This window comes from Amblyomma maculatum, chromosome 3 (assembly GCF_055883805.1).
Source record: "Amblyomma maculatum isolate TAMU_Amacu chromosome 3, ASM5588380v1, whole genome shotgun sequence".
Lineage (NCBI taxonomy): Eukaryota > Metazoa > Arthropoda > Arachnida > Ixodida > Ixodidae > Amblyomma > Amblyomma maculatum.
In genome coordinates, this window is record NC_139346.1 from 204568157 (window position 1) to 204590391 (window position 22235).

The following is a 22235-nucleotide window of genomic DNA, read 5'->3' on the forward strand; positions in this document are numbered from 1 at the left end:
GAAGGTTGTTGAATCAGAACATATAGCAACCACACCAAACACTACAAAAGCCACCCTGATCTAATCAAATAAGCATGATATAGTTTGCATGTGGTTTACCGTCCCAAATATGCGACATCGCTGAAGAAGATGCAGAATGAGCATAATGTGCACATGATAAAACTAAAAGAGGTATTGCCTCAAATGTCTAGCGCAGCAGTGTGCTGAATTTTCGCTAAATGTTGATAGAATTAAATGTCTATACCATGTGTTTACCCTATTGATATGTATTTTACACACGTTATGAGGTACCTAGTTTTACGCAGTTTGGGCAGGTGAGTTGTTCAGCATGGTGGACATGATTAGAAGGTTAACAAAAAATTACACTTAATCAATGTTCTTATTTTTGATTTCAGCCCTGCCACGGTGGCTCGGTGGTTAAGGCATTCGACCACCGAACTCAAGTACCCGGGTTCGAATTTGATCTCCGGCGGCTGTGTTTCGAAAAGGCGAAATGGATGGATGGATGGATAAAACCCGTTATTAAGTTCCAAAAGGCTACTTTAGAGCCGTGATGGGTGGACCTCCTAGTTAGGCAGTCCATTTGCCTTCAGCGCAGCTTCAGCCCTGTTCACCAGTCTTCGCTGGTCTTGTGGGTCATCGCTGCACAAAATGACCTCCCATTGCTCTCTAGACGGGCTAGGGATGAGTCGTCCGTGCACTGTACAATTTCAGTGCGCCAACCAACACCATTCCCACTTCGAGTTATAGATCAGTTCGCTCTCGCCCTACCATCCGATCTGCTAGCCGTCCTGGTTAACTCAGTCGGTAACTGACTGCCCTGGAAAGGCAGTGGTGCCGGGTTCGACCCCCGGATCAGGACGAATTTTTCTTTAACTACAAAGTTTCTTTCTTTGTAGCAGTATGGCTGCGCTAGGGTGGATGACAATGCGTAATTGTTCCTTTGTTAAAAATCCCCGCGTGGTCGAAATTACTCTGGAGCCACCCTTCCCCCCTTGCCCCACACACACGTTACGGCACCTTTTTCCGCTTTGACTCCCATGTTCTTGCATTCCCTTACAGTGCAGTTCAGGTGTCCATGGAAAAAAATTGGTGGTCTGATTCATGCTATGCCTTGATCATTCCACTGCAGGAATTCATGCGTGCTGACCCATGTTCTATTGGCATCAACACAATACAGATTGTGTGGAAACTTATCTTTAACCATGCGTGTGCTCATGCGCTGTCGTGCAGGACAGCGGGCATGTGATAACTGAAGTAACATATAGTTCATGCCGGTTACATCGACGTGTCGCACGAAGATGTAATCAATACAAGATGCACTTCTGGTAGTTGCTTGAACTGGGTTAATAATTACAGCTCATAGCGTCTTAGCAACATATGTGGCATGTGATAACTGAGGTAACGCACATTTCATGCTGGTTACATCGCCGTGTTACGCAAAGATGTAATCAATAGACCGATCCCACCGGCTTGTTTCACAACGCCACCGCTGTCGCGGTGCATGCTGGTACATGTAGCCAACCGGCCGCTTCAGCCGCCGGGAGAGCCTGCGCTCCATTTTCCGAATGATTTTGAGCTCGTGTGTATGCCGGAGTGCATTGGGAAAATTCACCTGTCGCATTCATGGACGCTATAAGAGCATATGGCACATATATTACTCTGGTTTTATGTATTTAGGCAATAGCTCACAGCTCATTCGGCCGAAAAGCTGTCGGCGTTGTTGTAGTAGTAGAAGGAATAGTTGTCGGAAATAAAGAGGACTGCATAAAAAAACCATATCATGGTAATTTGTCCTTCTACTGATTGATAATTGATTAGTGATTTATAGGCGACAATGAGCTAATGGAATCAATACAATTAATTGATTAAATAAGGAAATAAAAAATTTGGAAAAAGTGGTTCATAGTCTCAAAATGCTCAGAATGGAAAGCCAATTTTATTATGCTAATCTGGACAATTTAGTGTAATTTGCCACTTAATGGTTGAAATAATATAATGAAAACTTGTGTGTCCTATTATCTGAATGAAAATCCAGTGCTAGATGGTGCTGTTTATCAAAATTCAGAATGTGGAACTAAATTTAAAAAAATCAGAAATTAGCAAAATAGGGCCTCAAAGGTGTCAAAATTGTCACGATGAAAAGCCAATGCTTGATCATGCAAATTAACAGTTTAGTTTGTAATTGATCAAACAACAATCGAAAAAGGGGTTTAAAGATGCTAAAATTCTGAGACAAAAAAGCCAATACTTAATGATTGTAAGGAAGAAAATTTTGATCAATTAAGTAACTGAGATATTTCAAAAATGAATTAGAAAAAGGGGGTTGAAAGGTGTCAAAATGAATAGACAAAGTGTGATACTAATTAAGAATTTAAAGTGTAATTGGTTAATTAACTGAAATAATTAGAAAAGTAAATATCCAAAAAAAGGGGGTTCAAGGTGTTAGAATGACCGGGATGAAAACTCAATGCTAGATGGTGCTAAATATGAAAATTGAGAGTGTGTAATGGATCAAATAATCTTGTGTTATTTGAAAAGGTGGTTCAAATGTGTCAGAATCAGTGATTAGAAGGTAAACTACAAAATTGCACCTAATCAATGTTCTTATTTTTGATTTCAGACTTGCCGCGGTGGCTCAGTTTTAAGGCATTCGACCACTGAGCTCAAGTACCCAGGTTCGAACTTGATCGCCGGCGGCTGTGTTTCGAGTAGGCGAAATGGATGGATGGATGGATAAAACTGATTAAGTTCCAAAAGGCTACTTTAGAGCCGTGATGGGTGGACCTCCTAGTTAGGCAGTCCATTTGCCTTCAGCGCAGCTTCAGCCCTACCTCGGTTATCACATGTGACATCAGTGACATTGTTAAATGCTCTTCATTATACAATCATTGAAATTTTTAGTTGATCACTTGTACACTTTTTTCATTATCATCATCAAGCATTTATCTTTCATTGTGTGTATTTGACCCCTGCATAATTTTTCAGTTTTTTCTTTATTTCGAATAAATAATTGGTCAGTTTCACACACTAAATTTTCTTGACCAGTATATCAAGCATTGACTTTTCGTTCAATGCAATTAACCACCTTTGAACTCCATTTTTCCTTTTTCTTTATTGTTATTTCACTTATTTGATCAATTACACACTTTAAATTTTCTTTATTAGATCATCAAGCATTGGCTTTTCTTTGTGGGCATTTTAATACCCTTGGAACCCCTTTTTCCAATTTCTCATTTCTTCTAATTCCAATCTCATTTCATTTAATTAATTGATCAATTACATAATCTAAGTTTTGCATTAGCATCATCATGCATCGGCTTTTCATTCTGAGCATTTTGACACCTTTGAACCCCTCTTTATCCAATTCATTCATTTTTCTTTTATTTAATTAAATTACAATGATTTACCTCGCCATCACCTATTACAAAACAATCAACCGCCAATCACCAGAACCACAAATTACCACGATAAGACTTTTTGTACGCAACCCTTGATTATTTCCGACAAGCTCTTCACAACTGAACGTGGCTACTGGTAAAAAAAAAAAAAAATTAAGGCCCTTAGAACGCTTACTTTGCATGTAAGAGTCACTGTGAATTTGGAATAATAACGAATTTTTCTCGGCAATGAAATATCAGAAATGTGTGGAGCACAAAATGCAATAGTGCAGTCGCACGTGCGCGCGCTGACCAGCCGATAGCAGACTACAACAAATATGGCGGTGGTGCAACTTCCGGAAATCGGCGCATGCGCAGATCGGCCGGTGAGATCGGTCTACTCAAGATGCACTTCTGGTAGTGGCTTGAACTGGGCTAATAATAACTGTAGCTCATGATGTCGGTGGGATTTGACGAGTGGTGTATGGAAAAAGAAAAAAAAAAGGTTCAAGCACAAGAACCTGATTAGCGGAGTATACAGCTACCTTAGGGTGCCTCGATGTAGCGCGCCGTCGCTGGTATCGAGGCATCCTACTCCCCTACTACCCTGGAGTGATTCTACTACCTTTTGGACAAGCGCCATTTGGTGTCATTAACGCAATTCGAACAAAAATGCGGTGCACGTTGGCTGCGCCAGACGGCGCCACTGGTTCAGCAGTTTTCTTTCGAACAACGGCTAAGGTGCATTTTTACGCCCACCCGATGCAAAAGGGAAAGCCTCATATCATCACCATCATCGGTAGAGTCAAGTGACTCTAGCAGCGGCAAGCCTTGGTGCCGGGCTAGAAGTTTTCGCAGGTTAACAACCTTGATATCGTTATTGGAGGTAGAAATAATCAAAAATACTATTCACAGTTTCTACTTCCCCACCTGACATTATTTTGAAATAACAATAACAAGAGAATTTATGTTCCAAGTCGTAATGTCCTGCCTTGGTGGACGGAGGAGTCCCGCCGGACAATGGGAGCTGAAATTGTAGCCGCTGAATGCATTTTTGCATTAAATGTGTGACTGTGCCTTTCCTATTGCCGCATTCCTAATCAGTCTTGTGGTTCCGTCATGCGGCCGGATTGCATTACCGGACGTTTTAGCTGGCTCCCCATTCTAGTCACCCGGGCTCTCTTCGTCTTCCTCTCTCGAGCTCCCGGTTGTCTTGGCCATGTAGTATGTTCGCTAAATAAACCTACTTTCTAGGGGAACCTACTTTGGCTGCTCTGGCTGCTTGACGGTAACACTATAATTTTAAGAGTGCCGGTTCTTTTTGATTGAGAAACTTTATTAACTGAAAAAAAAAAAAGTGGAGGTTTAAGCTAGGCTTGAACCTAGTGATAGAGCGAAAGCCGTCTGTTACAGTGATATCCCTTTAACACCCGCTTTTCAATCTGCGGTTTTTAATAATCTTACTATAATATAATTGGTTCACAGGAAAGGAACGACGCAGTATCTGTCACATTTGTTCCGTGGATACCTGAACCGCGCCGCAAGAGAAGGGAGGGTGGTGGGAATAAAAGTTGAAAGGGAGAAAATGGAGCTGTAGTGGAGGGCTGCGGTGTAATTTTGACCACATGGGGATCTTTTAACGTGCGCTGACATCGCACAGCTCCGCTAAATAATAATAATTGGTTCACAGGAAAGGCTCACAGGTTTCACTACGGCACCTCTTTCTCTCTTTTTCACTGCCACCTTTCTCCTTTTCTTACAGCTCGGTTAAGGTGTCCGCGCAGAATTGTGACAGATATTTCGCCTTTTCTTTGATGTCAACCAATTTTAAACGCCGCTGATGCCTGTTGTACTGCGTCTATTTCTAAATGCTCTGTGGTGCGGCGTTCGAGGAGGCGCCAAATGAAAAGCGCCGCACGGACGCCTGGATCGAACGCCCGGCGGGGTCATGCGTGGTTGGTTGGTTGTACAATTTTTAATTCCACCGGAAACGGGGAGTCGTGCGCCCGCGGATTAGAGGCTGGCAGGTAGCCCTTGGCTTGTTGCAGCCTCTTCCGCCAGATGGACGGTGCGGTGCTGGATCGCAGAAGAGAAGCCTGGGTCATGCTTGAATCTCCTGGTGACGTCATCACCAGCCATGACCGGATGTAACGTCATTATCACCTCCGGTGATTAGACATGACCGGATATGACATCACGATGACGTCACATCCGGTCATGACGTCATTGTCAATGACGTCACCAGGCTACGAGGCCAACGGCGACGCGCAAAACGCAGGAAAGGGCGCCAATGAGCTGCGCTCTAAAATGCCTCTGGGCTACGGCTCCTCTTTCTCTCTTTCCACTTTCATTCCCACCTTCCTCCCTTCCCTTACGGCGTGGTTCGGGTGTCCACAGAGCAAGTGTGACAGTTACTGCGCCTTTCCCTTCCTGTGAACCAATTTAACATAGCATTCTCAGAACGTGTGTGGTAGATACTGCACCTTTTCTTTCCTGCGAACCAGTTATTATTGATTGATTGAATGTCCTTTATTGAATGGGAAGGCTCATGGCCATGGATGGGGATAAAGGGGAGTAGACAGAATCTTCATTGTTTAGGTCGTCACTCAAATCACATTGCTCTAATCAGGCCACTAAGCGAGCCATACTTGGCAAATATCATCTGTGTGTTGGCATCAGTTTCTAGAAGGGAACGGTAGTTTAGGCAGTAGGGTTTGATTTCGGCGCGTCCAGTAGAGAAAGCAGGGCAATCCCAGAGTAGATGAGATATGCCGCCGCGAGTTGGAGTCGTACAGTGGGGGCACGTAATCATTTTCTCTGTATAGTGATGCCAGCGGGCCATAATACGTGGCGTGTAAGCCGCATGGGCAATGAGCTTGTTCAAAAAGACTTCTTGACTTCGGGTGAGGTGGGTTTTTCTCGTAAAAGGTGGGTCTGGTGTAGCCACCTGCATGCGATGCTGACAGGCTACGAAGACTGGTCCGAGTATAGTGCATAAGGGCAAGAGAAGGGGTGAGTTGCCCGCCCAAGGTCGAGTAAGGATTAATCAAGGGGGTAGGGAAGTAAATGTGGACATCCCACCATTATTATTATTATTATTATTATTATTATTATTATTATTATTATTATTATTATTATTATTATTATTATTATTATTATTATTATTATTATTATTATTGTGGCAGTCTAGTTGCGGTGTTATTTGATGCTGGCTAGTTTTTCCACTTGGGTGGAGGAGCGAACAGTTACTTGTGGTTTTCCTTATGCACGGCATTCTGTGTCCTAAGTAGTCTTCATAAAGAATTTTTTTTTTTAGAAAATCCAGTGCGTGGTACAGCAAAATAAGGTAAGCGACAGTTTGTCGAATAGAACTTGCTCAAAATTGGTTTTGCTCTCGTACTGATTTAAACGGTCTAAGCTGCAATCGCAGATTGATTAGCAGTCTGTGTTAGATGACTGACAGTTACATAATGCGTGACCGCGGTGAGCTTGAAAAGAGAAAACAGCATAGGAACACGGAGTGGGTAGTTCTGCAACTTGCTTTCGGAGGTTCCTAACAGTTGATGAAAGGAAGTAGCGACAAATGGTGAAGGGGGTATGAAGGTCGAAAAAACAAGGAAAAGATAAATCTTGGAAGTATGACCTAGTGATACACATTCTGCGTCTTCCTTTCTAACCAGCGCATCAAACACACACACACACACACACACACACACACACACACACACACACACACACACACACACACACACACACACACACACACACACACACACACACACACACACACACACACACACACACACACACACACACACACACACACACACACACACACACACACACACACACACACACACACACACACACACACACACACACACACACACACACACACACACACACGCACGCACGCACGCACGCACGCACGCACGCACGCACGCACGCACGCACGCACGCACGCACGCACGCACGCACGCACGCACGCACACACACACACACACACACACACACACACACACACACACACACACACACACACACACACACACACACACACACACACACACACACACACACACACACACACATGCGAGGACCATTGTTTTGCAATCATGCTAAGCGAGAGACTGCACAGCGACTCGAACACACTGAAATGCTAGCCGGATGACTTACTTGTCGAGGGCAACTGTCAATTACAACAACTGGAAATACTACTGCAATCTCTAGGACAAATTCATTCATCAATGACTGCGCGCTTATAAAGTGAAACCGCGTGACCACAACACGATCATGCGACAATGAGTTAGTGATTACTGTAGCATACTTTGACGATTACCGTGAAGGAAGAAGTGGTCCCGAGTGAGATGGTTCGAACAAATGACCGACCGTGGTCTCAGCCACTTTTTTCGAGCGCTTTTTCTTTCTTTTTTTTTTTTTTTTTTACCACAACGTACTGCGGAGCGCATGCAGTGTCTGATTACTTGGGAAAACAACAGAATAATCTGTGCAGGTCCCAGAGGGAAGGCACGTAAAACGGAACGGAGCAGAACTCTTTCGACTCTCCGTTGTTTTCTTACCTTCACGTGGTGGCATTACGATGAGTAAAAATCGAAGACGCTATTTCACATCGCGCACAACTGCGCCGACCCTGTTCCGGGGGTTATCACGGAGGTCACTACGAGGAATGATCTGCAGTGGCGAATCGCATGTTCAGAGTGTCATAACTCAACACCTGTTAAGTGTACTGACACTCGCAGTACGAAAAGACCTGAGCTGTTTGGTTCTTATATCGTGGGCAAAATTAATAGAACAAACTTGCAGAACGCATTTTCCAATCATGGACATTTTCCTTCAATCTGTTTTTTTTTTATGCACACTACTCGCAACTCCGGAGAAAGTCACGTGTCTCACCAATTGAGGGCACGTGACATTTTCTGGAGTTGTGAATAGTCTGCATAAAAAAAAGCGAAAACGAAAGAATGGAAGGACTGTTACACATGCGCGAATTTTAATGAATCACGTAGCACGAGGTACCTTTTTTTAACCTATGTTTTGTGTTTGTCGCCTATCATTTTTTGTGTGTAAAATGATGTTTTGAAGTGGCAAAAGAAAAAAAAAATAGTATGTCACGTGTCTATCAACACTGCGGCATATAAACAACGATGGTCGTCCGATACTCGTGGCCTCTTTCAAAATTAGTCATGTACTTTGATTTCTAGGTTGTGGTATGGAATTCGCGGTGATTTATCGAAGGCGAGTGGACTATAGCTGCCAGCAACTTCTGCTTGATCGGGCTGGATAACCACAATTCTGAAATTGTCGCCCTGTGGAGCTCTGTGCCTATACCGATCGCATCGTGAGCCGCACCACAGTTATGTTACGTTACGAAATATTGTTGCGAATATTGTTACGAAAATGCATATAGAACCTTTTAGGACAGATCAACGTGTTCATACGCATTACCGCCTGTTCTGAAAGGATCGAAACCTTGCGTAAGTCGTTTCGAAGTTTTTGCCGAACGGACTCCGCACGTTCACTTTCGTCTTTTCTCAACCACTTGGATGGTGAAAGCTGCATTTCTCAATAGCCGGATATAATTGCCTCAAGTCAGCAGCTTAAAATGTATGGCGAGAAACGACGAACTGGCTTCGTTTAAAGTAAATGTGCATTTCCGTAAACGCGTTTTTACGCCTGTATAGAATTCCGTAATCATGTTTTGACGCCTTCTGGGGGGTCAAGCCAGGTCGTCATTGAATTACGCACTGCATTCTATGCCTCAAGCAGCCTTCAAAAAAATGGTTTTTTTTTTTTTTTTTTTTTTTTTAGAAAAGCCAGTGCAATGTTTGGTACAGCGAAATAAGGCAAAGAAGGTTTCTTAAGGGGAATTCGCGCAAAATTCGTTTAGCGCACGTACTAATTTACACGGATTAATCTGCAATTGTAGATCGAGCTCTCTGTGTTCGATGGTCGACATTTGAATATTGCATGAGCGCGGTGAGCTTGAAAAGAGCAGAGAGCACATGAACATGGAGTGAGTGGTTTTAAAACTTACTGATGCAGGTTCAAAACAAGCGAGGGTTTAAAAGTAAGTAAGCAGCAGAAGGAGAATGAAGGCAAAGTATGGCAAAAGTAAATCCCGGAAATATGACTTAGTGATGTGCAATCTGCGTATTCCCTTCAAACCATGCTCATCCCCTACTGCGGTTCAGCGCTGCGCGGACCGTCGCTCTGGCATGCAGCCAATGCTGAGCAAGAGTCTGTCAGTACAGCTGCAGATACGACTGTAAGGTATAGGACAAATTCAGTTGTCAACGGGCTCACAGAGCGGAACCACGTTATTTGCAACATGGTCACGCGACACTGAATTAATGAATACAAGGTAAGTTGATGATTGTCCTTAAAGGCGAAACTTCATTACCTGCTTCAGAATACCAGATCGTACCGATGACACGTTTCATAGCGTGTAGTTTTTAATTACTTTCGTAGGACGCTTGCATTTTGAGTCCAATACGTTACCCCTACGTCACGCAAACACTGTGTTCGTATACGGCTTGGTTAAGCGGCGTGTAAGGTGGCCTTTTACATACTGACTGTGCGATAAGGAGTATTGTGAGGCATTAGATGAAAAAAATTGAGGGATGCTAACTGGGCGAGTCCATGTACGCGAACAAGGATCCATAAGGAGATCTGACAAACGGGAGCCATTACCGCTATCGTGTCGTATACCCTTGGGATGGAGCGCATTTGGCAAGTACTCGCAGATTATGACTAGCAGCTTACGGTATAACTCAAGATGAAAGTATATAACTGCAGCATCTTAACGGTATACTCACCTATGGGGCTGGAACCTAGAGGCGTACGGAATGAAAAATGGTAGGTGTAAAGTTAAGAGGTAGAAAGCGTGCACAGTGGGTCAGAGAAACAACTCGAGATAATGCCATTATAGGGGAAATAAAAAAGAAACGGGCATGGGCAGGGCATGCAATGCGAAGAGAAGATAACCGATGGTCGCTTAGGATAACAAGTTGGATTTCAAGGGAAGGAAAGCGTGGCAGGCGCGGCAGAAAGTTAGGCGAGCGGATGAGGTTAAGAAGTTCGCAGGAGTCAAGTGGGTGCAGCTAGCACAGGACCGGGATAATTGGATGAATATGGGAGAGGCCTTCGCCCTGCAGTGGGTATGGCCCGGCTGATGATGGTGATGAGCCAGAGGACGAAGTGTGGCTATAAGCAAAAACCACGCTGACACATCAAAAAAAAAAAAGGGCAGATTACACTCTCCTGTAAAACTGAGGACACCACGATGCTGTTTGGGTTTTTCGATTAAGTTATCTGTGATAATACTTCAGGAGTCATTTCTATCTGTTGTCGTCAATAGCCCCTCTCCCCCCTCCCCCCTCCCATACTTAATAACACTCAGGCATGAGTCCGCCACCCTGCAACCTAGCAACTTTTTGTTTTACCGTGTTGCGCGCGCTGAATGGGCGCATTAAGGTTTCCAGCGTTCAGTTCGTGAAGCAGAGCTTCTGCTGTTGTGCACTGTACGCCTCCTAGAAAGCCACAAGGCTTTCAGTTCCTTCCCCCTAATATAGGCTTTTCAATATACCCACCGATGCAGAAGGGCCGGACGAGCGAGACCAGTCCGAGGCTCATGCGGTACGCGGCGAAAGTGGTGGGCATGTCCCTCACGCCCAGGTAGTCGGCCAGCAGGACCGTGTTGAAGATACCGCCGCTGCCCACAGCCATGCCAAGCGCCACGGTGACGGCGAAGGTCAGCTCGTAGAGGCGGCACACGGGCAGTGCGAAGAAGGCGGCACTCCAGACGGCGTACGTGAGCACCATCATGTGGTCCTTGCGCAGCAGCTTTCGGTCAGTGAGCACGCCGCTGAAGAGGCGGCCCACCAGGTCACCCGTCGAGAAGCTGGTCAGGAGCAGCGCTGCCCGGTTCCGGGCCACACCGCGGCTGATGGCGAAGTCCACGATGGTCACGGGAAACACGACGAAAGAGAAGGAGAACGTGATGCCGGTGAGCACGATCACGTAGAAGATTGGCCGTCGCAGGAAGGCGAACACGGCCAGTTGACTGCGGAACCACCGCTCGAGCTTCTCCTCCACGTTGCTGTTGCCCTCGACGGGCAACTTGATCTTCTCGGGCGTGCACTCGTTGTCGACGGCGACCAGGCGCAGCTTCTGCTGGCGGCGGCGGCGCATGCGGTTGAAGGGTGACTCGAGCAGCATCGAGCCCGGAATGGCGTTCAGCGAGATGGCGCCCAGGAAGAGCAGCGTGGTGCGCAGTCCGAATGTGTTGATCACGCTGAAAAGCATGGGCGGGAAGAAGAAGGAGCTGAGCGTGCCGCCCGCGAAGTAGATGCCGTTGCCCGACGCCCGGTGCCGCTTGAAGTACTGGTTGATCACGATGGTGTTGCAGAAGTACATCATGCCTTGCCCAATGCCTGTGGAGAGACGCGCGCTCGTTCATGCACCTTGTCGCGGCAGCTTCACTTTCTCTTTTCAAAAGCCTCCACACCAGGGATATACCGTTATTTCTGGGCTGTGGGGTGGGGCTCGCTCGATATTCTCATCCGCGCAGGCGTCACGGATGCAATCCCATTGTCACGAGGACACCGACCAGATTGGAATATAGCTGAATGAGCGAGTAAAGGAACAAACTCGCAATGCTAAAAGCGGGCGATCAAATTTGCTGAAAGTTTAGCTCTCGTATTGTTAATCTCCTTTTCTGTGTCCTCGTCGTTGGTTACTTGTTTCGCTGTAATAGTTAGAACGCTAACTTAAACAATCACAAATTAAATCACCAGCTAGTTGTTTCAACTGTTGTCCACCCACACTTGTATATTAAGCCGCAAATATCGTCTTGTCTGTTTGTTTACTCAAATAAGACACGAACTAGGAAAGCGTGTGTTGGGCATACAGTCAGCAGCTATTTGCGGCTCCCTTAACAAATTGAGTTCACCATCCAGCATGCTCAATAAAATAACTGAAAAATATTCTCAACTAAGTACTCAACAATGTAAACGCTTTTTTACAGCAAGTACACCAGGCCAATTCTTTAACAGCAGTGCGCGACCATCGACTGTCCGGCGCTGCTGCACTGGAAGACGTATAATGATAACAAGACAAGTAAGGGCAAGTGCGTGCCCACAATTCCCGCTGATCCAGTGAGCCTCGTCTGCTAGGCTGCCCTGATTAGTGTTAAATAGCCCCTGCCACAATCGGCTGGTATGCATCGGCAGTCCAAAAAGCTGCCACTGCTTGTCATTATCCGCTGCATGTAGTGCGTATAATACCCGTACAGCGAATAATATCCGTAAAGAAAACACATTCGCAATAAGCAACTTAGCCTTCCCAACAACTATTTGCAATATTTACTTCCGGAACAAATAATTGCTGAGGACGTTAAATATAGGCACAATAATTAATTTTAAAACAGACCTCCTCGAAACAGTACCCGCAGAAGTGAACCGGAGACAATTGTACTTGGAACGTTACAAGTCTGCATCCATTAAAGCGACAAGCGCACATCAGATATAGAACAAGCGCATATAGAACTGGGACATGAAACTTGATTAGAGAAGTTGCTTCTAAAGACGACGCTCAAGCAGAACGATTCCGCCCTCTCGTTCTCTCTCTATGTTTCTGTTTTACGTCGTTCGGCTTCTCTTTTTTTTTTTTTTTGAAACCGATGCGCCTGGCAGTCTACGGTCGCGCGGTACTAAAGAATTGGCCGAGCGTACATTGCGAAGCGCAAAAAGAGAATCATACGACGAAAAAAAAAAAAAGAAGAAATAGATGCATGCACACATTAGTAGATTGGAAAATTGCGTAAATACATGTCGGTACATGCCAAAGCGAAAGGAAAGCAACAAGCTATGCTTAAATAACACAATAAGTTTTCGTTAGTTATTGTACATAAATCTATTCAGAGCAGCAGCAAAACAGGGAGCTTGCTTTGCACCTAATGTTAAAAACAAATTGCGCAAGCCAGAGGCAGTTCGTTCCGCACGACAGAGTCACTGAACTGTAATAGTCTTTTTTTTTTTTATAAGTTGTTGAATGCAGGCTAGTTCAAGCTCTGACTTGTCGCTGTCTTAGTGTTTCTTCGTAGTAGCGTAAACATGTTTAACGTAAATTGTTTATTCGTTTGTATTATGGCATGATTTATTTTGGAGACTTTCATCGTGTGTAAGGCTTCAATCGTTAGTCACGTAATGAGAATAAAATGCTGTGTACGACTTTAGTAGGTAAGATTAATCTTAAATATGAATTTTGTTTTCGCATATTGTATACCCGCCCCATACATATCAATGTATCCGCAGGTCGCTATTTATTATTTGCTAATTATCGCATCCCATTGCTTTCCTGTGACAGACTTCATTATTCGTTGCGAGCGCAGAAAAAACTACCGAAGCAAAATTTTCATATGCATCGGGGGCTTATACCATTTTTACGTTTGTTGCAATACGTTCATAAAAGTAGCCTACAATGTTCCACGGTTGCCTCACGATTACTAAAAAAACAACAAAAAAACGCAGCAGGTTTTTAATGGCAGATTTAGTTACTTGATGTGAGCTAGGGGAAAACTTTAAAAGCTATAACAGCATGTGCATAACAACACCTTACAATTCCCCGCAGCTGCCTTAAAAATAAATGGGTCCCAGGAAACTGAACTTAGGTCGCTCGAAAAAGCCGGCGTTATAAAGGCTAAAAACGTTTGGAGAGTTAAAATATACGTGGTTCAGTTGTGCTAGGTTTCTCAATAAACGTGACTACGAAGGCAAACAATTAATGCGGCACTAATACGCTTTTTTACGCTGAGTCCTTTATTTGTTATGCCGAAACGGCCAATTCACCAAGACCGCTTTGCTGACTTTATTGCGCCCGGCGTGAGTTGGTTACCGATTAACAGCCACTGTTTTCGAACCCAGCTGCATTTCATGAAACGATGCAAGAATCAAACTTTTGTTTTGCCTGAACTTGAACTGTGTGTTTTCAAGGTGCGCCCCGCAACAAAAGTGAATTTCAGATCGTTAAGCTGGTGAGCGCAGATGCAGAAATCAATTTGCTGCGCACTAACTTATAATCTTTATTTATATAAAACATGTGCGGGATTTGGCCCTTCCAGTATGGCGGTTCTACAGAGGAAAGCTGGCACATGATTTGCGGAATGACCGCGCCTAGTCGCTTCACATAGGCCGCGAGAGCAGCAGGTAGGCAAGCATGGTGAGGGAAAGCAAGGTCGGGTTGAGGGGGGGGGGGGGGGGGGGGCTAGATTATGGGCTCTTGCTAAGTACATACACTACGCCGCGTTCCAACTGCCGTGGAGAGGAGTGGAGAGTGTAATTAGGGAGCCTGGGTGGTACTCATATTTTCTGGTCGACACCTGAACCGCGCCATAAGTGGAAGGGGGAAAGTAGTGAAGGCAGAAAGAGAGGAAGAGCTGCCATAATTGAGGGCTCCAGAATAATTTCGACCAACTGGGGATCTTTAACCTACACTGATATCACATCATCAGCCCTCGCGTTCGAACTTTCTGAGACCCATCCAAACGTTGCCACTCTAGTGCACCGCAACCTTGCTGCAACGCTGCCTCAGCTTGACGTTGAGGACTGTGCCCATCTACCTCTCGGAATCCTTCCATTTCGTCGCACTGAGGCAAGCTTATTTGTTCTCAATGTGTACAACCCTCTAAAAGCCCCTTCAGCCCCTCTCCTTTTCGTCTTTCGTAAGCGTTCTTATGCGCTGGCCCTTGCCGTTCTAGGATACTTAATTGCCCACCATAACACCCAACACATTCTTGACTTTTATCTAGACAAGTGTCTTTCAGTTCTTAATGACTTCGCTCACCCCACCAGGATAGGATCAAGTGTCCAACGAGATACCAACCCCGACCTTTCCCTCGCCAAAAATGTTTCCAATTCAATCTGGACTAATACAGAGGTCTCCCTCGATAGCGATCACTACATCCTCTGTACCACTTTCTCACTCGCCTCCCTTGCCCGCACCTCTACTTGTCTGACTCAGGTTGTTGACTGGGACCGCTTCCGTTTCACTCGTCTCTCTACTTCCTCCTCTGCTCCTATCACCGATTTCCCTGCCTGGACTGAGACCCTGCTGGTGGACGTCCGCACTGCCACATCCACACTACCTGCAGCACCACACACCACTACTGTAGGCAGCCGTCTGCTGCATCTTTGGGAAGCCTATCATGCTGCCCATCGCCGTTGGCAGGCCCAGGAACAAAATCGCCGCCTGCGTCTGCGTTTGACTCAGCTGGCGTTGGATATGGAGGAGCACTGCTCCTCTCTTCTTCGGCAACAGTGGAGCCAGGCCTGCGACCGGATGGCCGGCAACCTGGGCCTTTGCGACACGTGGTCTCTTTTCAGGGCGCTGCTAGACCCTACACACACCAAAGTTTCCCAGCGCAAATATATCTCCCATCTCCTTCACTCGTCCCCGCTCACCGATACTGAATTCCTAGAGGCCCTTCGGGACTGCTACCACTACACTGACCCCCCCTACACCTCTTCCTGTTTAATCCGTATCCCTAAATGATCCTTATGCGGACATCCTCCTGGGTGAGGTACGTGCGCCGATACTGACGCTCCGCACTACATCGGACCCGGAAGCGGACCCGCATTACTGACAAGGCACTCCGCAACCTAGATACACCCTCCCTCGAAGCCCTTACTGACCTTCCTCAATACATATTGGCAAGCTGGCACTCCTTCCTCCTCCTGGACATATACACGTGTCTCATTCATCCATAAACCCGGCAAATCTATTGCCCATATCTCTCACCTCCTGTCTCGACAAGCTGTTTTAGCACGTCGTCCTGGCCCGCCTCCAAACCTACCTGGATTATCATGACCTGTATCCGGACTCCATGCTCGGCTTCCGGCCCCAGATTTCAACCCAGGATGTCATGTTCCGAGGATGTCCTACACCCCTCCCATTACAAGCGCACTCGAGCTATCCTTGCGCTAGACCTCACAAAAGCATTTGACAATGTACACCATACCGCCATTCTGCATGTTCTCTCATCCCTCCATGTCGGATCTCGTGTCCATGCATACATCACCGCTTTCCTCGCTCATCGCACAGCCGAAATCTCCTACAGCCACTTGCTTCCCCTTCTTTTTCTCTTGGCAACAAGAGTACCCCTCAAGGTTCTGTCTTGTCCCCGCTTCTTTTCAACATCACTCTCTTCCCACTGGCACTATCCCATCTATGTCGCATGCATTCTACGTCGAAAGACTACCGGTAATCTTGGCGACATGGTGGCCACTCTCAGGTAGTTGTGGTTGCCGTGAAGACCCACGCCCGGGAAAGTGGATTGAGGTGCTCCTCGACTAAATCTGAGCTATTGCTTATTCTGCTTCGGGACGTAGCCCCTATCGCCTTCTCCCATCACTGTCTCCCTTAATGGCAAAAACCCATTCCTCTCACCTCTGCGCTCCGAATCCTCAGACTCTCTCTTCAGTCCAATTGCAAAAGGAGGCGATATGCCGACTCAAATAGGAGTGTCACGAGCGGACGCCAGATTTCGTGGGCCGGACAGCGGCGAACCCCCCCCCCCCCCCCCCCCCCCCTATTTTCCACAGCCCTCCACTATGGCAGCTCTTTCTCTCTTTCTTCTTTTAATCCCTCCTTCCTCCTTTTGCGGCAGGGTTCAGATGTCTACACAGAGGTATGACAGGTGCTGCGTCTTTCCTTTATTCTAGACTAATTTACAATTTTACTGATCAACATAGAAACCGCGGCAGCTTACTACAGTGATCACAAGACGTGAAAGAAATCAATGAAATATCATATACCAAAAAGAGCTATTGCTTGATTCGGTTCAGCAGCGTTCGGCCCCTCTAGTCTTTTTTTTTTCTTTTTTTTTCGGTACATTAAAAACAGACAGGAGCAGCTCGTTTACGAAAGTTTGCATTCATGTCAAAACAATGGGTTCCCTGTGTGAAATACAGACTTTTCCGTCTAGAAATGAGGAAAAAAGTAGAGCAGGTTGTGTTGATTTTGTTACGGAGGAAGGAAGCAACACAGCTTTAAGGAGACTGCCTCGCGCGTGACCGGAAAGAGGAATGCACAGCTTTTAAACAGTTGTCCTTTGTTACTGAACTGGCCATGGGTAGTCAGTTTACACGACTGAGGCTATGAGTCCATTTATCCCTTTTTTTACGAAATGAAAAAAATAAAAAAAAAATCCAAAGGTACAAATAACCTCCCACGTACGAATGCGTAAGCATTCCCAATTATGAGGGTGGCCCACGCAGGTTTGGAGGTCACCACTTTGTGGGCCATACTTAAATTAGGCCAGACACTAATTTTGGTTAAATACGGACGAGGCAAAATTTTGAGAGTACAGCGGGGGCAAATTTTGGGCGTGCACCACCTTAATTTGGAAGTCCACAATATTTTGGTCAGGTTAGGGCGAGATCTTTCGTGGGTCCAGGAAGGGCATTTTTGGGAGTACGGAAACAAAGTTTCCGTGCATGCTTTTTACGATATTTTTCTGCGGCACGAGCCTATTAATGCTCATCCATTAAAAACACTGCAGTCCATCTGGCACCTCTGAAGCGTTATGCGTCTCGAGCGCCTCAGCGTACTGCTCCATTCATTCGTAAAAATAGTTGGAGCGGGGACGTGTTATTTAAATACAGCGGGCTTCAGCTCGCTTAATTATAATGATGAATTGGTCCCGTCAACGCCACATGTATTTAAGAGAGGTAAAATGTTCTGGCTCTCTTCGAATTACATGTATCGAGTTGTGACTGTCCTATCCAGGCATGTTTAGTCATAGTCATTTAGAGACAAATAATATGCATTTCGGATAAATACCCTGTGTGAAGCTGGTGGAGGTTTTCATGGCTCTACTTGCAGCAACACTTTAGAAGCTCTGCGGTCGAAAGAGGGAAGGGGCGGGCGAAGGGGTTAAGCAAGAGGAGTAGCGACGCAAGCGAAGCGTGGTGGGGGGTTGGAAACGAAGAAAAGAGTGTGACAAACCTATGATCGTTCCCAGAACGACTGTAATTACCTGGACCCGAAAGGCCAGGAAGCAGAGCATGCACGCCCCGGACACGATGAACGAGCCGATAATGGACAGCTCCCGAGTGTCCACCACCTTATAGACCACGCTGCACACGATGACTGCGAAAGAAAAAGAATGGAAAAAACGAAGGGAGCACTTTAATCGTGACACTTCCTCTGCTGAGGAAGAAGGTGCGCAACATGAAGTTAACCGGTGTTGATTCTAGGGTGCCTCGGAGCAACTAGGGGGCGGGCTCACTGAGGCACTCTAGCGCGTCCTATAGATGCGCCCCTGGTAGTGGCCAGCTCGGTATTTCTTTTTAAGTTGTACCAGGCTGTACTTCCGCGTCGATTGCATATGCTCGCTTAGAACTAAGAATATACAAAGGTGCAAGAGCAACGTTTTTAACCATGCACCTAGATTCCTCTTGACGTTGTTAGGGCTGTGTTTTCAGCTTATAAAACGAGGAGCGCCTCCCCATCATCGGCGATTTGCACTCATTTTTGTCATTATGCCTAATGCGTCACGGCGAGGGCTTCAGATAGCAAAAGGAGGTTTGGCACGCGAAAGTACCACGCCTCAAGGACATACATAACCCTTCAACCATTCATCCGACGCCACCAGATGGATGGTACGCCCCTCTACGCTTTTATCCTGAATAAGTGGATGAGTAAAGACGTCTTACGTAAGTAGCAACGTCGCATGTATCGCGTTACATGTAATTGATTACTTGTAGAAAATTACATGTTTTCTCTAATTTTTTAAGAACTGATTACCTTTCTCAAACAGTAACATTACGGGTAATTCATTTACCTTTTTTTTTAATGATTATTCATAACAATTTCCTTTTTCCAAAATGAAGCTGTAACCAACAGTACTGCCTGAAACAAATCAACTTGGCTAAATACACTGTTGGTAGCGGAGATGTCTCCTTCATGACAGTGCTACAACGGATCGGCTGTGGAGTCTCGACGCTCGCAATCATGATTGTGCCATGACTTGGTCACCGCAGTCTCCTACTGCAGTCCCAGAACCGATATCACGCGTCCGATATGTAGGGACTTCTCGTACTTCCTGATAACGCCGGAACGTTCCTCAGACTACACATTTGATGTACGCAGTATTTTCGTTACTTGAGGAAATATGTATACGCTACAGGGTCATCCACTTCTTCGACGAACTTCAGCTGACATTGCTCTATTTTTTCTAAACCTAACCGGGTGGCTAGTGAAGTACGGAGCCAAGAGCACTGCCAGCAGTTGGCCGACGAATTCAACCGTCCCGCACAACACGCAACATTTAATTCTCACAAGAAATCACCTACAAATGGTTTTTGAAGTTTTTCTTGGCCTATATCTGAGCCACCTTATCGTACCGCCAGCAATGACGAAGCATGGTGCCTTACAGAGGACATGGACACTATATCGACACAATCTGCAATTATACCTTAGCTGGTACGCAAGCTGCTCATATGTACAAAAAATACTGCTTTTATCTCTAGCGGGTTCACTGGGAGAGTGTTATTCAACGTAGCTGCAGATGTCAGCATGAGGGAAACGTGGGGTGATGGCGGCTTCGAAAAACAATCTAAAAACATTCAGAACGTGTAACAAAATATCCAGCAAGCCGCACTAGTTCATTATGTCCTGAGTAAACTTGTGTTATGACAATAAAAGTAGGAAGGTAAATAACGCACTAGTTATAGTTACTTCTCTGTAATTGTTGTGTTACTTTTCTGGGTCAATTAACAGCTACGTTTCAGGGCAGTAGTTTGGTTAATTATTTTCTGCAATATGTTTAAAACTGACCAATAAGGTCCCATACATAGTCCAGAATAGTAGAACGAAAAAAATAGGCGTAAGTGCTCTCTCGAAGCTGTACTTTGTCATTCGTTCCTCGTTTGGTTTAGGTTTGGTTTATAGGGTTTAACCTACCACAGCGACTCGGGCTATGAGATACTTCTTAGGGGAGGGCTCCGAAATTTTAGACCACTTGGGGTTCTTTATGGTACAAAGACATCGAACAATACACGGGCTCCTTGCTTTTCGCCTCCATTTAAAACCGGCCGCCTGCCGGGATTCGCTACCGCATGCTTGGGAACTGCACCACCATGGCTGGGCGTTTGTTCCGTGAAGGTATCAGCAAAAATACGAACTATACATCTTGCCTGTATGCTCACGGAAAAATAATATATTAACATTTATCGATGTTTTCGGCCGCGGAAGAGCTTGCGACAGTAGTCATTGCCAAAGGATATGTTTGTAATTTTTAAATAAATAAATAAATAAATAAATAAATAAATAAATAAATAAATAAATAAATAAATAAATAAATAAATAAATAAATAACTATTTAACTGATAATAACCGAATACCCGGCAAACGCAAATCTGAGTTGCGGCTAGTAGTCTAAGCGCCGACCTGAACGCGCGTTCAAAAGACCATGTTTCGTGCTCCAAGCGCCACCACTTAGTTGGGTCACTCAGACTTCGCACAGAGAAAGTGTGCATTCCACTGGCGTAATGATGTGTGAAGCGGCACGAAACTATCGTCTCCTTCTCACTTGTGAAGCTTGCCAGCGTATCCATTAGGCTGAACGACCAGGCGGCCTCCTGGCGGCTGATACTAAACACGTCCAAGATGGCGACAAACAGGATGCCGCTCGACCGGTTGACGAGCGTGAGCCAAAAGAAGTTCCACGCGCAGGCCACGCCCACTACCCAGCTGCGAAACGTGTCCTGGTAGGGATTCGAAGCTGCGGTGGCGGCAGGGGCAGCAGCAGCCCGGGCTTGCGGCTGGCATGGTGCCGCCTCGGGTCCCTTCTTGTCCCGGAGCCCGGTCGTCATGGCCGCTGCGGAGAGGAGGGAGATTGAACGTGAGCCCACTTCAAAGAATATTCTCCGGAGTGTGAAAAGCTGTGAAATAGATAAGCATGCTCAGGCGTGTCTCCCATTTCTCGTTTTGGCCTATCTCGCCATTTTGCGTAATATGAAGGCCTGGCATTCCGCGACTGGTGTTGCTTATGGCTACGCGAGACGAAATGCCATGCTCCAGCGGCTGTTGCTGTCTGGAGGGTGGAAGCCGAGGAAGAATTTCCAGCTTCGTTTCACACGAGATCTTTGAAGCAGAGAGCGTCTCTTCTGGTCCCCTTTTCTGACAACACTCCCACGTAGTGTGCAAACATTTACAAATTCAAAGACGCAACCACAGCCTCTTTTTTCTTTAAGGACAGGATTAGCAGGAAGAATGCCTTGGATCGGTGATGAAAAGCGCAAGGTTACAGGCGCAATGTCGGCGGCTGCCCTCTGGAGGGCAGAACAGAGTGCTGCGGTAAAGATTGATATGAGTTTTACCACATTGCGTAGAGACCTCTTACTCTTAAGCCAACGATAGAAACAGAGATAAATGATAAGTAAAAAATTATATTCTTCCCCTCTCTCTCCCGTGATTGACACTAGATGTAAGCATGACATATGTACGGGCATAGCACATTGGTAATGGTACTATCCACGGCCTTGGAATAATCGGGTCTAGAGTACAGCACACCACACCACAGGTTTTCATTCTGCCAGACAGCGCGCTCATTCGTTCTCGCAGATTTTTCTTGCCACGCCGAAGCGATCGCCTGCGGTTGTGCGGCCTTTGGTAGGCTACTAGTAGCGGTCTGTGGTGGCCTTGCCACCTCCGTGAGCGACCGCATAATCATGGCGTTGTCGGCGGCGAGGAGCAGTCTTCAGCCAGGGCGTATAACCAGCAAAGCGATCGCTTTCCGCAAAACGCTTCCTACCTCTCATTTTCTCAGGCACT

The 22235-nt window shown here is 45.9% G+C and overlaps 1 protein-coding gene across 1 annotated transcript in view; it reads right to left on the reverse strand.

The window, feature by feature from the left end:
• The window catches only part of LOC146197491 (monocarboxylate transporter 12-like), a 40228-nt gene that overhangs the window by 928 nt on the left and 17065 nt on the right, over positions 1–22235 (reverse strand). The window contains exons 2-4 of the mRNA XM_084596485.1: positions 20992–21279; positions 18405–18548; positions 10991–11833 (exon numbers count right to left, since the gene is read on the reverse strand). Of these exons, the coding sequence (XP_084452611.1) occupies positions 10991–11833; positions 18405–18548; positions 20992–21274 (1270 nt within the window). The 5' untranslated portion in view covers positions 21275–21279. The remainder of the gene's footprint in view (positions 1–10990; positions 11834–18404; positions 18549–20991; positions 21280–22235) is intronic.